The sequence below is a fragment of the Oncorhynchus tshawytscha genome, linkage group LG01, assembly GCF_018296145.1.
Source record: "Oncorhynchus tshawytscha isolate Ot180627B linkage group LG01, Otsh_v2.0, whole genome shotgun sequence".
Taxonomy (NCBI): Eukaryota; Metazoa; Chordata; class Actinopteri; order Salmoniformes; family Salmonidae; genus Oncorhynchus; species Oncorhynchus tshawytscha.
In genome coordinates, this window is record NC_056429.1 from 52897345 (window position 1) to 52915555 (window position 18211).

Here is an 18211-nt window from a genome sequence, read left to right on the forward strand (position 1 = left end):
GTTACTCCTAGGTACGACACAAGCTGTTTGACTTCACTAAAACCCCCCAAAAAACAGAAGCAAGTCCTGTTTTATCAGTCATCTACAAAATGCAGAAGCTCAAACAGTAAGTGTTTCCCCCCTTTATCTAAAATGATATTATTTTGTTTAATCAACTGAAGAGTTCTTTGTCACTTAACTTTTCCATGCCCCGTTGAGCGTCTTCGTAGGCTCAATGTTTTTTTTGCAGCAAGACATCCCTGGAGATTACGCATCAGAGTGTGTTTCTTTTCCAACTATGGATGTATTCTGTATCTTCATTTATGAGACTGAAAAGCAATAACCACAATAACCGTTAACAAGTTGAAGCTAAATATTTTGAAAGTGCTTTTGGGATTAGATTGTGATGTGCATATTGATAATCTTTTCATTTGAAAATGCATTTGAAGAATCATACTGCCGCCACTGTTATTTTTTTCCAAAGTTGTTTGCAAGAAGCAAAAAGCTTTGATATCATTTTTTGCAGCCATACACATTGTGCTTTTTAAAGACTAAAAGGTTATTGTTTGCTGTGGTATGTCTGTTTATTTGTTTGCCATGGTTTAATGAGTTGAGAGTGGGCAGTTCTGGTGGTCCTAAAGATCACATTGCATGAGTTGATTTGGACCCTCTGTACCCACTGGACCTAGGTCATTGGGTTAGTGACATGCTGTCTCTCAGGTAGACCCGGAGCATCTCAGAGGGGACAGGGTTATCTGTACCCACTGGACCTAGGTCATTGGGTTAGTGACATGCTGTCTCTCAGGTAGACCCGGAGCATCTCAGAGGGGACAGGGTTATCTGTACCCACTGGACCTAGGTCAGTGGGTTAGTGATATGCTGTCTCTCAGCTAGACCCTGAGCATCTCAGAGGGGACAAGGTTATTAGACCACTGATATTTATTGCACGTTAGTATGGCTTTTGGTACTACTGAGAGGAAGACCAGCGCCCTCTCCGCAGGCGTGTACTCTACATGTCAGACTATCTCACGGTTAACAAGCTGAGCTATAGACATGGGCAGCATGACTCATACCATCACCCAGACCCTACCGTCATCATGAGAATTATAAACAGTAGGTTAACGTGTGTGTGTGTGTGTGTGTGTATGTGTGTGCATTTGCGCTCGTGCTTGTGTGCACTAATGTGCATGTGTGTGTTCATTCTGTGTTCCACAGTAAGGTTGATGACGTTTGCGAGGCCAGAAAAGAGGACGCTGCCAGGATTAAGGAGATTTTCCTGCTCCTTATGCATTCTGCTGCAGCCCAATCCCCTGTTATAGCACGAGGCTCCAGCCCTTGTCTTGCAGAGAGCCCCTCACCCATCCCTCCAGCTGACAGGTCTACATCTCCTCTCCTGTTGCAATACTTACTATCATCACTACAATTGGCCTAGTAATTGCCTATATTTCGTTTGACTCTATTCACCCGTCGTTGAATTCATGTGAATTGAAAGTCTATCTTCAACACCAATACAGTGGCTTCACATCTCAGTAGCATCAGTCTGAATATTACATGGCTAAATAGTTTTTACTCTTACATATGATCAAAGTAATTGTGAATGTCTTATGAATGTCTCACTAACCATGTTAATCGTATACATTGTTTCTAAAGAGTTGCCTTCCTCCTGGAGCTAGCCTTTCTGGCCTTGCAGTTGAAACATCACCAGATGGCAGCGGACTGTCTGAGTGAGCTGAAGACAACGGGAGTCACTGTGAGTGGCGGCCAATCACAGATAACTCTATTATCATGTCTCTATATTCCATATAGAGTAATGCAATTTTGCGAACACATGCACGTAAATTGACCTAATTTCTCAGTCGAGGTCTCGACATAAGACTTGATTAGCTAGAAGAGGCCCACATATTCCCTTTAACCATCAGTTGTATTTCTAATACACTCAGTAATTCTACATTACATGTGTGGGTGGAAATGGGTATTGGGTAACGATAAGAGTTAGACGTACAACGTCTTCTACACTCTCACTTCGATACTGTGATTCAACTTGAGCCATCAGGGCCCCTTTTCACAGAGCATCTCAAAGAAATAATGCTGATCAAGGATCATTATTATGAAAAATGTTATCATAATGAGTATGATTATGTACATGGGGGGGACACCTGATCCTGAATCAGCGCTCTACTCTGAGACACTGTGAATACACATGGCTGGTCTCACTATAATTTAGCAGTAGAAATGCCATGCTTCTTACCTGTTTTGGATTTCACGTTTTGAAATTCTCTATTTGTAGAGTGTTGGCCAGTGCATCATGATGGAGTGTGTCCAGTGTGACCTGGACCTCCAGAAGAAGCAGGAGGGGGGGATGAAGGACTACTCCAAAGCCAATGTGGAGGTGCCCTCTCCTGTGCATTAGTTAGCAGCGTTAATGTGCCTGTTTGCCACCCAGAACATATATCAATACAGTGTTAACTGAGCTCAGAAGAGCCCAGCGCCTTTTACGCATTCGTTCTTTTTACTGCAAACCAAGCTGTGGATGTCATTGGGAATGTGTGTTGTAGTATCATGATGTTACAGTATTATCTAATTATTATACTGTTGGCGCGATTCAATATATTTGATTGTTCTGCGCAACAGTGTTGCGCCATATTTAGTAGATTCTGTAGATGCATTAGGGAGTCCTTGCTGTAGTTGTTGCCTGGTCCCTTAGGCTCAGCTGAAGGTGATAGGCAGACTGGACAAGGTGCTGCAGAGTGCAGTAAGAGAGGGGGATGCCAAGGTGATGCAGGCGGTGTGTGCCTCACAGTGGAACACCTGTCTGCCCCTCCTTCAGCACAACCTCAGGAGGAATGTCAAGGGGGCGCTCCTCAAAGTGGCCCAAGTCCTGGAGGACACATCCAGGTGACTACACACACACAGAGGCCATTATGTGTGTTTGTGCACTTTCATGCTTACATGTGTGTCCAATCTAAAGTGTTAACTTTGTTCTCTCTCAGTGTGCAGCTGGAGATGCGCTGTCAGGTCCACAGTGAGCTGGCAGTGATCGAGGAGGAAGAGGGGAGGCTGGAGCCCGCTCTGCTTCACCTCCAGAGGGCCCTGCTGCTGGACGAGAGAGGGGTGCACCACGAGCGGCTCACCTCAGCCCTTAACCTCCTTCAGCTTCGCGGCACCCTATATCAGACCCCCAGCAGCACAGAGGACCAGGCTGCCATGCTCATCCAACAGGTCTGCGGACCCCTTACACTAAATACAAAGCAGGACTGGGGAGACTTGACCTTACTTGACTTACTGTAAGATGAAACCTGGCAGTAGGGTGAAGCAGGCATTAAATATCATTTCTGTGAAATATAGATTGTGATGTTCCTGATAGGCATGTTTGTTGTTGCCCAACTGTGTGATGAAAAGTACAACTGTGGTGATATGTCAAACTGTGAGATGGTCAGTCAGTTGGTAAAATGCTACATCAGAGTCTGCCTGCAGAGAAGAGAGATCGTAGTAGGTGAAAACAGCATGGGTGTCAGTCTCTGTCTTTCTCTCTGTATTTTTCTGTCTGTCTCTCTCTCTCTCTTCATCACTCTTTCGCACTCTCGCTTTCTCTCTTTGTTGAAGGCTAAGAATGGTCAGCCACAGGAGGAGGTGAGAAAAAGACGTCCCATGCTGGTCAACGCAGGCCTCACCCTGTCCCCCGACGCTTTCCAGGTGGTGCTCGACGCAGATAGCACTGCAAAAAGTACAAACTATCCTTTTGAATAACCATTTCATTTTAGTATGACTTTGGTGTAGTGTCTTTCACCAGTCATGTATAGGATTGCCTAATCCTGCTCTGTAAAGCTCACTATTGGTGATTAAGGTACCCTCAAAACTAAGACAGAGTTTGGAGGAGGGCTTAGTTGGAAAGAGAGGCTTACTTACTTCATAGCCCAGCATCCAAGTACTAGAACCATTTCTTGGAGGATTTGACTGACTCCTTGGTTCGATATGTCTGCATGACAAAAACCCTATAGCTCCTATGCACTGGATCATAGAGCCTATGGAGCCCTGGGGCTAAGGGGCTGGCACTCTTTGATCTCCCCCCTCTGATCCTGGCCCCCTTGTGCCCAGGATCAAATGAACACTCCGTTGCCTAACGACCCAGCCAGGGTCCTACATCTGACAGCCTGGCCATGAGACTGGAGCAGACTAGCTGCTTATACAGACACGGGTCGGGTGTGCAGGTCATGACTACTTTTACCTAACAATACCTCCTGTGTTACAACACTAACACCTCAAGCACAAACTGGCTTTCAAGGCACAAGACAAAGAAACCCGATGATGAAGCCGTTTGAGCTTCCAAGCAACCCGGGTGACCCCTCAGATTGGAGAAATATGCTGAGCATGTGCTGAAGATGAACGAATGAATAATAGGATGTAGTGTTTGTACCATGCTGTCATTAGTCCCCAGACTGTCATCAGCAATGTGCTGTAGTGAGACGTGTCTGGCTGTCTGCGAAGCAAGGGTCTAACCTTGGAGCACTCTGCCTCTTAAAACGCTGTAATCAGATGGAGGCACAGACCTCTTTTACATTATTCAAGCAGGAACAGTATGTGCCTCTCGCTGTTGCAGACACAGTTGTGTGGATCCATTTTTCAGGGATGTAATTTCTTGATTTCTGATTAATCACTGATTCCTGGATTTTTGGAGTTCATTTTCTCTTTAGAAGCCTATAGCTTTACATTTTTTGATTTCATGCTAATCACAACACTGTTTGTCAGGCCTGGGAAGAGTCTGTGGCAAATTGCAGGCTCCTTCGATTCGTTCCAATTTCAAAGTGATTGTCCATCATTGTCATATGACGTATTTTTGTATTTGTTTGTGTGTACGGTGCCAATATGATGGCCTATTTATCACTATTCCAATGCAGTTGGTTTCTTCATGTAAATGTGTATTCAAATGTGTTTAGTCCCCTCAGGCACCAGTGGACCTGGCGGTGTGGCTCATCTCTCTGCTAAGGCTCAGCACCACTCTGCATGTGTTGAGAAGGTACAGGGACACCTGAGCAGACAGGGAGCTGGCAAAAATGACAGGGAGAGGTGTGTACCATGTGAATATGTGTGTGGGTGGGTGAGAGAGAATATATCAAGGTTTTCTAGAAACATGTGCTCTTGTCTTGATATCTTACAGGCATTAACACAAATGAGTGCACATGGTGCGTAATCAACATTTTATGAACATGAACCATTTGGTAGCTATCAACTTTAAATAGGTTTCTATGTGCTAGGACACTGTGAAGTCAAGCTGAACTATGTAGCTCATACATTTTTTTGTGCATACTACTGGTACTGAATATCATTAGTAGGAGGTTTTTCAGGGTGAGGATATGGGATGATGTGTAGCAGCACAACCAGCCTTCTACCAGCCAAAGGAAATTTATTATTTAACCATCCCCAAACAAAGTATGGATAATCGAATACATTTTTTTTTCAGGGTGAAATTGTGGGCAGCCTTGGCGAAGACAGCTAGGAAGCAGGAGGTTTGGGATGTGTGTCGAGCTGCCTGTCGTTTCTGTCTGCTCTACGACGATGGACGATGGAAAGCTCCTAAATCAGACTGTGAGGAACTTTCCAGTTGACAGCAGAAGGGATATATATATATATATATATATATAAATATATACACACACAGTGCCAGTCAAAAGTTTGGACACACCTACTCATTCAAGGGTTTTTGTTGGCTGCTTTTCCTTCAATCTGCGGTCTAACTCATCCCAAACCATCTCAATTGGGTTGAGGTCGGGTGATTGTGGAGGTCAAGTCATCTAATGCAGCACACCATCACTCTCCTCTTGGATCAAATATCCCTTACACAGCCTGGAGGTGTGTTGGATCATTGTCCTGTTCAAAAACAACTTGTAGTCCCAATAAGCGCAAACCAGATGGGATGGCGTATCACTGCAGAATACTGTGGTAGCCATGTTGGTTAAGTGTGCCTTGAATTCAAAATAAATCACTGACAGTGTCACCAACAAATCACCATCACACCACCTCCTCCATGCTCCACGGTAGGAACCACACTTGCACAGATCATCCGTTCACCTACTCTGCATCTCACAAAGACACCGGGGTTGGAACCAAAAATCTCCAATTGGGACTCATCAGACCAAAGGACAGATTTCCACCGGTCTACTATAATGTCCATTGCTTGTGTTTCTTGGCCCAAACAAGTCACTTCTTCTTATTGGTGTCTTTTAGTAGTGGTTTCTTTGCAGCAATTCGACCATGAAGGCCTGATTCATGCAGTCTCCTCTGAACAGTTGATGTTGAGATGTGTGTTACTTGAAGTCTGAAGCATTTACTTGGGCTACAATTTCTGTAGCTGGTAACTCTTATGAATTTATCCTCTGCAGCCGATGTAACTCTGGCTCTTCCTTTCCTGTGGCAGTCCTCAAGAGAGGCAGTTTCATCATTGCGCTTGATGGTTTTTGCGACTGCAATTGAAGAAACTTGATGATGAACTGTCGTTTCTCTTTGCTTATTTGGGCTGTTCTTACCATTACAGTTGAAGTTGGAAGTTTATATACACCTTAGTCACAATACATTTAAAATCAGTTTTTTACAATTCCTGTCATTTAATCCTAGTAAAAATTCCCTGTCTTAGGTCAGTTAGGATCACCACTTTATTTTAAGAATGTGAAATGTCAGAATAATAGTAGAGATAATGATTTATTTTAGCTTTCCCAATGGGTCAGAAGTGTACATACACTCAATTAGTATTTGGTAGCTTTACCTTTAAATTGTTTAACTTGGGTGAAACATTTTGGGTAGCCTCCCACAAGCTTCCCACAATAAGTTGGGTGAATTTTGGCCCATTCCTCCTGGCAGAGCTGGTGTAACAGTCAGGTTTGTAGGCCTCCTTGCTCGTACACACTTTTTCAGTTCTGCCCACACATTTACTATGGGATTGAGGTTAGGGCTTTGTAATGGCCACTCCAATACCTTGACTTTGTTGTCCTTAAGCCATTTTGGCCACCAGCTGCATTAAGTACTGCAGTGCATCTCCTCCTCATGGACTGCACCAGATTTGCCAGTTCTTGATGTGAGATGTTACCCCACTCTTCCACCAAGGCACCTGCAAGTTCCCGGACATTTCTGGGGGGAATGGCCCTAGCACTCACCCTCCGATCCAACAGGTCTCCTCTGCCCCCAGCTGTGCCATCGATACCATATGTGAATTGATTACCCCCCATCTATCTTCTGAGCTCGTGCTACTAGTTGACCTAAACTAGGACATGCTTGACACCCCGGCCATCCTACAATCAAAGCTTGATGCCCTCAATCTCACACAAATGATCAATGAACCTACAAGGTACAACCCCAAAACCGTAAACACGGGCACCCTCATAGATGTCATCCTAACTAACTCGCCCTCCAAATACACCTCTGCTGTTTTCAATCAAGATCTTAGCGATCACTGCCTCATTGCCTGCATCCGTAATGGGTCTGCGACCAAACGACCATCCCTCATCACTGTCAAACGCTCCTTAAAACACTTATGCTAGCAGGCCTTTCTAATCGACCTGGCCAGGGTATCCTGGAATGACATTGACCTCATCCGTTCAGTTGATGATGCCTGGCTGTTCTTTAAAAGTGCCTTCCTCACCATCTTAAATAAGCATGCCCCACTCAAAAAATGTAGAACTAGGAATATATATAGTCCTTGGTTCACTCCAGACCTGTCTGCCCTTGACCAGCACAAAAACATCCTGTGGCGTTCTGCATTAGCATCGAATAGCCCCCCGTGATATGCAACTTTTCAGGGAAGTTAGGAACAAATATACATAGGCAGTTAGAAAAGCTAAGGCTAGCTTTTTCAAACAGAAATTTGCATCCTGTAGTACTAACTCAAAAAAGTTCCAGGACACTGTAAAGTCCATGGAGAATAAGAGCACCTCCTCCCAGCTGCCACTGCTCTGAGGCTAGGAAACACTGTTACCACTGATAAATCCACTATAATTGAGAATTTCAATAAGCATTTCTCTACGGCTGGCAATGCTTTCCACCTGGCTACTCCTCCCCCGGTCAACTGCCCGGCACCCTCCAAAGCAACCTGCCAAAGACCCCACCATTTCTCCTTCACACAAATCCAGATAGCTGATGTTCTGAAAGAGCTGCAACATCTGGACCCATACAAATCAGCCGGGCTAGACAATCTGGACCCTCTCTATCTAAAATGATCTGCCGAAATTGTTGCAACCACTATTACTAGCCTGTTCAACCTTTCTTTCGTATCGTCTGAGATTCCCAAAGATTGGAAAGCTGCCTCGGTCATCCCCCTCTTCAAAGGGGGGTGACACTCTAGACCCAAACTGCTACAGACCTATATCTATCCTACCCTGTCTTTCTAAGGTCTTCGAAAGCCAAGTTAACAAACAGATTACCGACCATTTCGAATCCCACCGTAACTTCTCCGCTATGCAATCTGGTTTCCGGGCTGGTCATGGGTGCACCTCACCCACGCTCAAGGTCCTAAACGACATCATGACCGCCATCGATAAGAGACATTACTGTGCAGCCGTATTCATCGACCCGGCCAAGGTTTTCGACTCTGTCAATCACCACATTCCTATTGGCAGACTCGACAGCCTTGGTTTCTCAAATGACTGCCTCGCCTGGTTCACCAACTACTTCTCAGAGTTCAGTGTGTCAAATCGGAGGGCCTGTTGTCTGGACCGCTGGCAGGCTCTTTGGGTGTGCCACAGGGTTAAATTCAAGGGCCGACTATTTTCTCTGTATACATCAATGATGTTGCTCTTGCTGCTGGTGATTCTCTGATCCACCTCTACGCAGACGACACCATTCTGTATACTTCTGGCCCCTCTTTGGACACTGTGTTAACTAACCTCCAGATGAGCTTAAATGCCATACAACTCTCCTTCCGTGGCCTCCAACTGCTCTTAAACGCAAGTAAAACTAAATGCATGCTATTCAATCGATCACTGCCCGCACCTGCTCGCCCGTCCAGCTTCACTACTCTGGACGGCTCTGACTTAGAATACTTGGATAACTACAAATACCTGGGTGTCTGGTTAGACTGTAAACTCTCCTTCCAGACTCACATTAAGCATCTCCAATCCAAAATTAAATCTAGATTTGGTTTCCTATATCGCAACAAAGCATCCTTCACTCATGCTGCCAAACATACCCTCGTAAAACTGACCATCCTACCGATCCTCGACTTCGGTGATGTCATCTATAAAATAGCCTCCAACACTCTACTCAACAAACTGGATGCAGTCTATCACAGTGCCCTCCGTTTTGTCAACAAAGCCCCATACACTACCCACCATTTCGACCTGTACGCTCTCGTTGGTTAGCCCTCACTTCATACTCGTCGCCAAACCCACTGGCTACAGGTTATCTACAAGACGCTGGTTGGTAAAGTCCCGCCTTATTTCAGATCGCTGGTCACCATAGCAGCACCCACCCGTAGCACGAGCTCCAGCAGGTATATCTCACTGGTCACCCCTAAAGCCAATTCCTCCTTTGGTCGTCTTTCCTTCCAGTTCTCTGCTGTCAATGACTGGAACGAACTGCAAAAATCTCTGAAGCCGGAGACTCCCTCACTAGCTTTAAGCACCAGCTGTCAGAGCAGCTCACAGATCACTGCACCTGTACATAGCCCATCTGTAAACAGCCCATCTATCTACCTAATTCATCCCCATACTGTATTTATTTATTTATATTGCTCCTTTGCACCCCAGTATCTCTACTTGCACAGTCATCTTCTGCACATCTACCATTCCAGTGTTTAATTGCTATATTGTAATTACTTCGCCACCATGGCCTATTTATTGCCTTAACTTACCTCATTTGCACTCACTGTATATAGACTTTTTCTTTTCTTTTGTTCTACTGTATTATTGACTGTATATTTTGTTTATTCCATGTGTAACTCTGTGTTGTTGTATGGGTCAAATTGCTATGCTTTATCTTGGCCAGGTCGCAGTTGCAAATGAGAACTTGTTCTCAACTAGCCTACATGGTTAAATAAAGGTGAAATAAATAAATTAAAAATTAAAAGGTCCCAGACGTGCTCAATGGGATTTAAGATCCTGGCTCTTCGCTGGCATGGCAGAACACTGACATTCCTGTCTTGCAGGAAATCACGCACAGAACGAACAGTATGGCTGGTGGCATTGTCATGCTGGAGGGTCATGTCAGGATGAGCCTGCAGGAAGGGTACCACATGAGGGAGGAGGATGTCTTCCCTGTAACGCACAGCGTTGAGATTGCCTGCAATGACAACAAGCTCAGTCCGATGATGCTGTGACACACCCCCCCCAGACCATGACGGACCCTCCTCTTCCAAATTGATCCTGCTCCAGAGTACAGGCCTCAGTGTAACATTCATTCCTTCGACGACAAACGCAAATCCGACCATCACCCCTGGTGAGACAAAACTGCGACTCGTCAGTGAAGATCACTTTTTGCCAGTCCTGTCTGGTCCAGCGACGGTGGGTTTGTGCCCATAGGCGACGTTGTTGCCAGTGATATCTGGTGAGGACCTGCCTTACAACAGGCCTACAAGCCCTCAGTCCAGCCTCTCTCAGCCTATTGCGGACAGTCTGAGCACTGATGGAGGGATTTTGCGTTCCTGGTGTAACTCGGGCTGTTGTTGTTGCCATCCTGTACCTGTCCCGCAGGTGTGATGTTCGAATGCCACCGATCCTGTGCAGGTGTTGTTACACGTGGTCTACCACTGCGAAGACAATCAGCTGTCCGCCCTGTCTCCCTTTAGCGCTGTCTTAGGCATCTCACAGTATGGACATTGCAATATATTGCCCTGGCCACATCTGCAGTCCTCGTGCCTCCTTGGAGCATGCCTAAGGCACTTTCACGCAGATGAGCAGGGACCCTGGGCTTCTTTCTTTTGGTGTTTTTCTTTTGGTGTTTTACAAGAGAAAGGCCTCTTTAGTGTCCTAAGTTTTCATAACTGTGACCTTAATTGCCTACCGTCTGTAAGCTGTTAGTGTCTTAACGACTGTTCCACAGGTGCATGTTCATGAATTGTTTATGGTTCATTGATCAGGCATGGGAAACAGTGTTTAAATCCTTTACAATAAAGATTTGTGAAGTTATTTGGATTTTTACGAATTGTCTTTGAAAGACAGGGTCATGAAAAATTGACGTTTTATTTTGTTGCTGAGTTTATAAACACCACCGTTCAAAAGTTTGGCCTCACTTAGAAATGGCATATGAGATATGACTTTTTTTTGCAACTCTGCCTAGAAGGCCAGCATCCCCTAGTCACATCTTCACTGTTGATGTTGAGACTGGTGTTCTGAGGGTACTATTTACTGAAATTGCCAGTTGAGGACTTGTGAGGCATCTGTTTCTCAAACTAGGCACTCTAATGTACTTGTGCTCTTGCTCAGTTGTGCACCAGGGCCTCCCACTCCTCTTTCTATTCTGGTTAGCGCCAGTTTGCACTGTTCTGTGACGGGAGTAGTACACAGCGTTGTACGAGATCTTCAGTTTCTTGGCAATTTCTCGCATGGAATAGCCTTCATTTCTCAGAACAAGAATAGACTGACGAGTTTCAGAAGGAAGTTCTTTGTTTCTAGCCATTTTGAGCTTGTAATCGAACCCACAAATGCTGATGCTCCAGATACTCAACTAGTCTAAAGAAGGCCAGTCTTATTGCTTCTTTAATCAGGACGACAGTTTTCAGCTGTGCTAACATAATATTCAATAGGGTTTTCTAATGATCAATTAGCCTTTTAAAATGATAAACTTGGATTAGCTAACGCAACGTGCCATTGGAACACAGGAGTGATGGTTGCTGATAATGGGCCTCTGTACGCCTATGTAGATTTTCCATACAAAATCTGCCATTTCCAGCTACAATGGTCATTTTCAACATTAACAAAGTCTACACTGTATTTCTGTTCAATTTGATGTTATTGTAATGAACAAAAAAAATTGTTTTTCTTTCAAAAACAAGGACAAACGTTTGAACAGCAGAGTGTGTGTGTGTGTGTGTGTGTGTGTGTGTATATATATATATATATATGAGTGTGTGTGTATGTATATATATGTGTGTCTACATATTTTATATATACATATTTTATATATATATATATATATATATATATATATATATAATAAACTAATTGTAACTGATTGAAACCTAAGTAGTGGGTATCTCTGTAGGATTGTAGCGTCCAATACTCTTTGAGTTTACATTTACATGTGAAAAATGTTTTCACTGCCTAATTGATTTCACTAAGTCAGTCTATCGACAGCGCTCAACTGCTTCATTGAAATCATTAAATCATCTTACATATTTATTTGGGTGCAAATTAGTTAGTTATCAACCAATGATATTGATAACTAGCATGTGGCTCACTGGTTAGTGTCAGCGGTAATGGAGATTAGTGTAGGAGGGAGGAGAGACTGGGTTGTTAACAGAACTACTGACGCATAACTGCACATGCTCACTCTGGCTCACTCGATACCCTCTGGTCCCCAGGTGAGCGCAAGGCGGGGGACGAGAGCCCAGTGGAGGGTGGACTCCATGGTGACCGGCGTCCATCGGCAGGGCGACTGTCCCAGAGTGCGGAGAAGGACCTGCTCCGTCTGCTGGCTGAAGTCTGCTTCATCAATGCTGAGGTCAGATGACCACCTTTGACCATTGACCCATGTCCCTTAATATGCTCAGAAAATCGGTCTTCTCACGAAAACTTCTGTAGCAATTCGAACGGTTTGGCCTACAAACTACTATGACCACTCCATGGTAAGACTAACGAACACGATGTTGTTCTCCGTTTTTCTCGACAAGCATCACGGGACTGACCGATCTGCCAAGTTCTGTCCGTAGCGTCCAAACAGTTTTGGCTACACACGAACACATACATGTCGGTTGTTTTGCTCTAGGACACCCACAAGCCTTAAGACTCATCTGTAGGTTGCCCGGTACCACTTTTAAAAAATGAAGGGAAGTGTATTCGGAAGTAGTTTAGTGCCCAATTGTTGGGGGGTATATATGGATCCCAAAGAATATAAATAATTTCATGATCTTTCTTATCTCTGATATTGGACAGACACTTTAAAACAAACTTAGTTTTGATTTATTTTTTGACTGTCTGTTTTTCTATGTATGAATCTGTTAGTTAATGCCTTTCTATTGGCTAATAGCAGTAAGGCCAAATTCAGTGTTTCATCAAATAATGTTAATTCTAAAATCCAAAATCAAATTGCTCATTTATCCTTGGTATGACCATCTTAAAACAATTCCATATGTTAGCTTAGTAGAACCCCCCCAATCCTCAGTTCTCCTGACCACACACTATAGTCACTGTGACTTTTCTTTATAGACATTGATTGATTCTATTGATGCAATTAATGCAAAGTAAAGGCGAAAGACCAATATTAGCAGTAGAGTGGCACTGTGAGATTTAATCAGATTGAGCCCGGAGGTACAGAGGGGGGTGTACTATGGTGCGAGATAGAACAGTTAGTGAGCTAACTTTGGTTAACTCTGAGTTCAACTTGGGATAACCGGGCACACGAAAGTGGCTCACCTTTTATGGCAACGAATCCTTCAGAACTTATCTGCTCCGGGTACAGACTAACTCAGGGCCAACTCCACTTATGCTGAATGAAATCAGATTCTCCCCTTCTCGCAAAGATGGCGTCATCATCCCCTTCATTTGAGGGAAACAACTGAGTAAAGGTAGAGTCAGCGATATGATGTGTATTTAACAGAAATATAAACGCAACATGCAACAAGTTAAAAGATTTTATAGAGTTACATTTCATATAAGGAAATCAGTCAATTGAAATAGATAAATTAGGCCCTAATCAATGGATTTCACATGACTAGGAATATAGATATTCCTGGCTGTATCACAACCGGCTGTGATTTGGAGTCCCGTAGAACGGTGCACAATTGGCCCAGCATCGCCCGGGTTAGTGTTCAGCTGGGGTAGGCTGTCATTGTAAATAACAATTTGTTCTTAACTGACTTGCCTAGTTAAATAAAGGTTAAATACAAATTTACAAATATGCATATTTTAGTTGCAGATACCTTTAAAAAAATGACCTCACAATGGGCCTCAGGATCTCGTCACGGTATTTCTGTGCATACAAATTGCCATCGATAAAATGCAATTGTGCTCATTGTCCGTAGCTTATGCCGGAACATTCAATTCTCTGGCAACAGCTCTGGTGGACATTCCTGCAGTCAGCATGCCAATTGCACTCTCCCTCAAAACTTGAGACATCTGTGGCGTTGTGTTGTGTGACAAAACTTGTATTATCTCCAGCACAAGGTGGACCTGTGTAAAGATTAGGGCTGTTGTAACGGTTTTCTAGTGGTGATGAAGGAGAGTCGGACCAAACTGCAGCGTGTCGATTGCGATCCATGTTTAATACAACAAAGAAAACACGAACACTACACAAAACAATAAACGAAACCGAAACAGCCTATCTGGTGCAAACTAACAGAGAGTACACATAGGACACTAAGGACAATCACCCACGACAAACTCAAGAATATGGCTGCCTAAATATGGTTCCCAATCAGAGACAACGATAAGCACCTGCCTCTGATTGAGAACCACTCCAGACAGCCATAGACCTTGCTAGACAACCCACTAAGCTACAATCCCAATACCACCACCAAAACCCCAAGACAAACACACCACAATTACAAAAACCCCATGCCACACCCTGGCCTGACCAAATACATAAAGATAAACACAAAATACTTTGACCAGGGCGTGACAGCTGTCCCCGACCCCAAAAAATCTATTTTTTTACTTGTATATTTCCATCCATAGACACATGTTTTAATCAAATCAACTATATGCACTGAGCTTTTCTGATGCCTTAAGCGATCTGTTTGATGAAATAATTAAGACACACATGACTTGAGGGAGTCCGACCGCAGTTGATTTGATTGTGCCGCCTGGCTCAGACTTGATGCGCTGTTTACATTTTTTTTTTAAAGCGAGTGACTGGGACTAGCACCAGTTGCCTCTCTCTCCTCCCTGCTGCAGCGACCACCACAGAACATCAGTGTGTGTATAGCGCTGTCTGTGTTGCTGAAGCTGCAACATAATTACATCCATTTCTGACTGAAAAGTTATGTTACCAAAATCCCTAATTTGTTTAGGAAATAGATTACATATTCCCTTCGACCCTTGCTCTCTTTACGTGACACATGTATTCTTCGCATGCACGTGACCAATAGGGCCTGACCTATAGCATGATCACATCAATAAACTGGTTATATCAAACTATGAACACTGTAACACATGTGACAGCAAAATGAATGCAGAGAACGTGACAAATAAACTCGAAACGGGGGGAAGGTTTATTTGGTTGCGAATGAGGTAAAGGGGAAGTCGGGTGTGTGGAATAAATTTGACTAGTTGTGGAAAATAAGGTATGGAGCAAGCGCTGTGTGCCTATGTGTGCCAAACAGGTGCTGTTAAATTACAATATAATTTTTCTAACGGTTTGGAACAATGTAAACTACACAAAATAAATGATAAGTGTACCAGAGAGTCTGTAGAAGGAGATCAAAGAAAAAGGAGGGTTATTATTATTATTATTATAAATATCATTTTTCTGACAATTTGGAACAGTGTAAACAACACTAAATAAATAATAACAGAGAGGTTGGTCTAACAAAAAGTGTAAAGCCTTTATTACAGCATAGCAAAGATTAAAAACAGCCAAATTTGTGAAATTGTTGCGTGAGGCCTGAGGCCTGACCCTGGCCTGACCAAATACATAAAGATAAACACAAAATACTTTGACCAGGGCGTGACAGAACCCCCTAAGGTGCGGACTCCCGAACGCACCTCAAAACAATAGGGAGGGTCCGGGTGGGCGTCTGTCCATGGTGGCGGCTCCGGCGCGGGGACGTGGACCCCACTCCTTTAATGTCTTAGTCCCCTCTCCCTTCGTCCCTGGATAGTCCACCCTCGCCGCCGACCATGGCCTAGTAGTCCTCACCCAGAACCCCACTGGACTGAGGAGCAGATCGGGACTGAAGGACAGCTCGGGACCGAGGCAGCTCGGGACTGAGGGGAAGCTCGGGAGTGAGAGAAAGCTCAGGAGTGAGAGAAAGCTCAGGAGTGAGAGAAAACACAGGAGTGAGAGAAAGCTCAGGAGTGAGAGAAAACACAGGAGTGAGAGAAAGCTCAGGAGTGAGAGAAAACACAGGAGTGAGAGAAAGCTCAGGAGTGAGAGGAAGCTCAGGAGTGAGAGGAAGCTCAGGAGTGAGAGGAAGCTCAGGAGTGAGAGGAAGCTCAGGCAGGTAGATAGATCTACCAGCTCCTGGCTGGCTGGTGGTTTCAGCAGATCCTGGCTGACTGGCAGATCCTGGCTGACTGGCAGATCCTGGCTGACTGGCAGATCTGGAAGAGTCTGGTTGACTGGCAGATCTGGAAGAGTCTGGTTGACTGGCAGATCTGGAAGAGTCTGGTTGACTGGCAGATCTGGAAGAGTCTGGTTGACTGGCAGATCTGGAAGAGTCTGGTTGACTGGCAGATCTGGAAGAGTCTGGCTGACTGGCAGATCTGGAAGAGTCTGGCTGACTGGCAGATCTGGCGGCGCTGGGCAGACTGGCGGCGCTGGGCAGACTGGCGGCGCTGGGCAGACTGGCGGCGCTGGGCAGACTGGCGGCGCTGGGCAGACTGGCGACGCTGGGCAGACTGGCGACGCTGGGCAGACTGACGACGCTGGGCAGACTGACGACGCTGGGCAGACTGGCGGTGCTGGGCAGACTGGCGGTGCTGGGCAGACTGACGGCGCTGGGCAGACTGGCGATGCTGGGCAGACTGACGACGCTGGGCAGACTGACGACGCTGGGCAGACTGGCGGTGCTGGGCAGACTGGCGGTGCTGGGCAGACTGGCGATGCTGGGCAGACTGGCGATGCTGGGCAGACTGGCGATGCTGGGCAGACTGACGGCGCTGGGCAGACTGGCGACGCTGGGCAGACTGGGGGCACTGGCGGCGCTGGGCAGACTGGCGGCACTAGCTGCTCCATATAGGCTGACAGCTCTGGCGGCTTCTTACAGACTGACCGCTCTGGCGGCTCCGTGCTGACTGGCAGCTCCTTGCAGACTGGCAGCTCCTTACAGACTGACAGCTCCGTGCAGACTGGCAGCTCCTTGCAGACTGGCAGCTCCATGCAGACTGGCAGCTCCATGCAGACTGGCAGCTCGGGCTGCTTCATGTAGACTGACAGCTCTGGCTGCTCCATGCGGACTGACAGCTCTGGCTGCTCCATGCGGACTGACTGCTTCATGCAGACTGGCAGCTCGGGCTGCTTCATGTAGACTGACAGCTCTGGCTGCTCCATGCAGACTGACAGCTCTGACTGCTCCATGCAGACTGACAGCTCTGGCTGCTTCATGCAGACTGGCAGCTCTGGCTGCTCCATGCGGACTGACAGCTCTGGCTGCTCCATGTAGACTGACTGCTTCATGCAGACTGGCAGCTCGGGCTGCTTCATGTAGACTGACAGCTCTGGCTGCTCCATGCAGACTGACAGCTCTGACTGCTCCATGCAGACTGACAGCTCTGGCTGCTTCATGCAGACTGGCAGCTCTGGCTGCTCCATGTAGACTGGCTGCTTCATGCAGACTGGCAGCTCGGGCTGCTTCATGTAGACTGACAGCTCTGGCTGCTCCATGCGGACTGACAGCTCTGGCTGCTCCATGCGGACTGACAGCTCTGGCTGCTCCATGCAGACTGACAGCTCTGGCTGCTCCATGTAGACTGGCTGCTTCATGCAGACTGGCAGCTCGGGCTGCTTCATGTAGACTGACAGCTCTGGCTGCTCCATGCAGACTGACAGCTCTGACTGCTCCATGCAGACTGACAGCTCTGGCTGCTTCATGCAGACTGGCAGCTCTGGCTGCGCTGAACAGGCGGGAGACTCCTGCAGCGCTGTGTCGGAGGAAGGCTCTGGCTGCGCTAAACAGGCGGGAGACTCCGGCAGCGCTGGAGATGAGGAAAGCTCTAACAGCGCTAGATAGGCGGGAGACTCCGGCAGCGCAGGAGAGGAGAAAAGCTCTGGCTGCGCTAAACAGGCGGGAGGCTCCGGCAGCGCTGTAGAGGAGGAAGGCTCTGGCTGCGCTGAACAGGCGGGAGGCTCCGGCAGCGCTGTAGAGGAGAAAGGCTCTGGCTGCGCTAAACAGGCGGGAGACTCCAGCAGCGCAGGAGAGGAGAAAAGCGCTGGC

General features: G+C 46.1%; 1 protein-coding gene across 2 annotated transcripts in view; it reads left to right on the forward strand.

Moving 5' to 3' along the window:
• LOC112253025 (cilia- and flagella-associated protein 46) overlaps positions 1-18211 on the forward strand; it is a 93861-nt gene that overhangs the window by 12984 nt on the left and 62666 nt on the right. For both annotated transcript variants that reach the window (XM_024424895.2, XM_024424886.2), the window contains exons 7-16: positions 12-106; positions 1195-1356; positions 1630-1729; positions 2267-2368; positions 2684-2874; positions 2970-3198; positions 3583-3703; positions 4914-5043; positions 5438-5562; positions 12482-12621. In XM_024424895.2, coding sequence (XP_024280663.1) covers positions 12-106; positions 1195-1356; positions 1630-1729; positions 2267-2368; positions 2684-2874; positions 2970-3198; positions 3583-3703; positions 4914-5043; positions 5438-5562; positions 12482-12621 — 1395 coding nt within the window. The remainder of the gene's footprint in view (positions 1-11; positions 107-1194; positions 1357-1629; positions 1730-2266; positions 2369-2683; positions 2875-2969; positions 3199-3582; positions 3704-4913; positions 5044-5437; positions 5563-12481; positions 12622-18211) is intronic.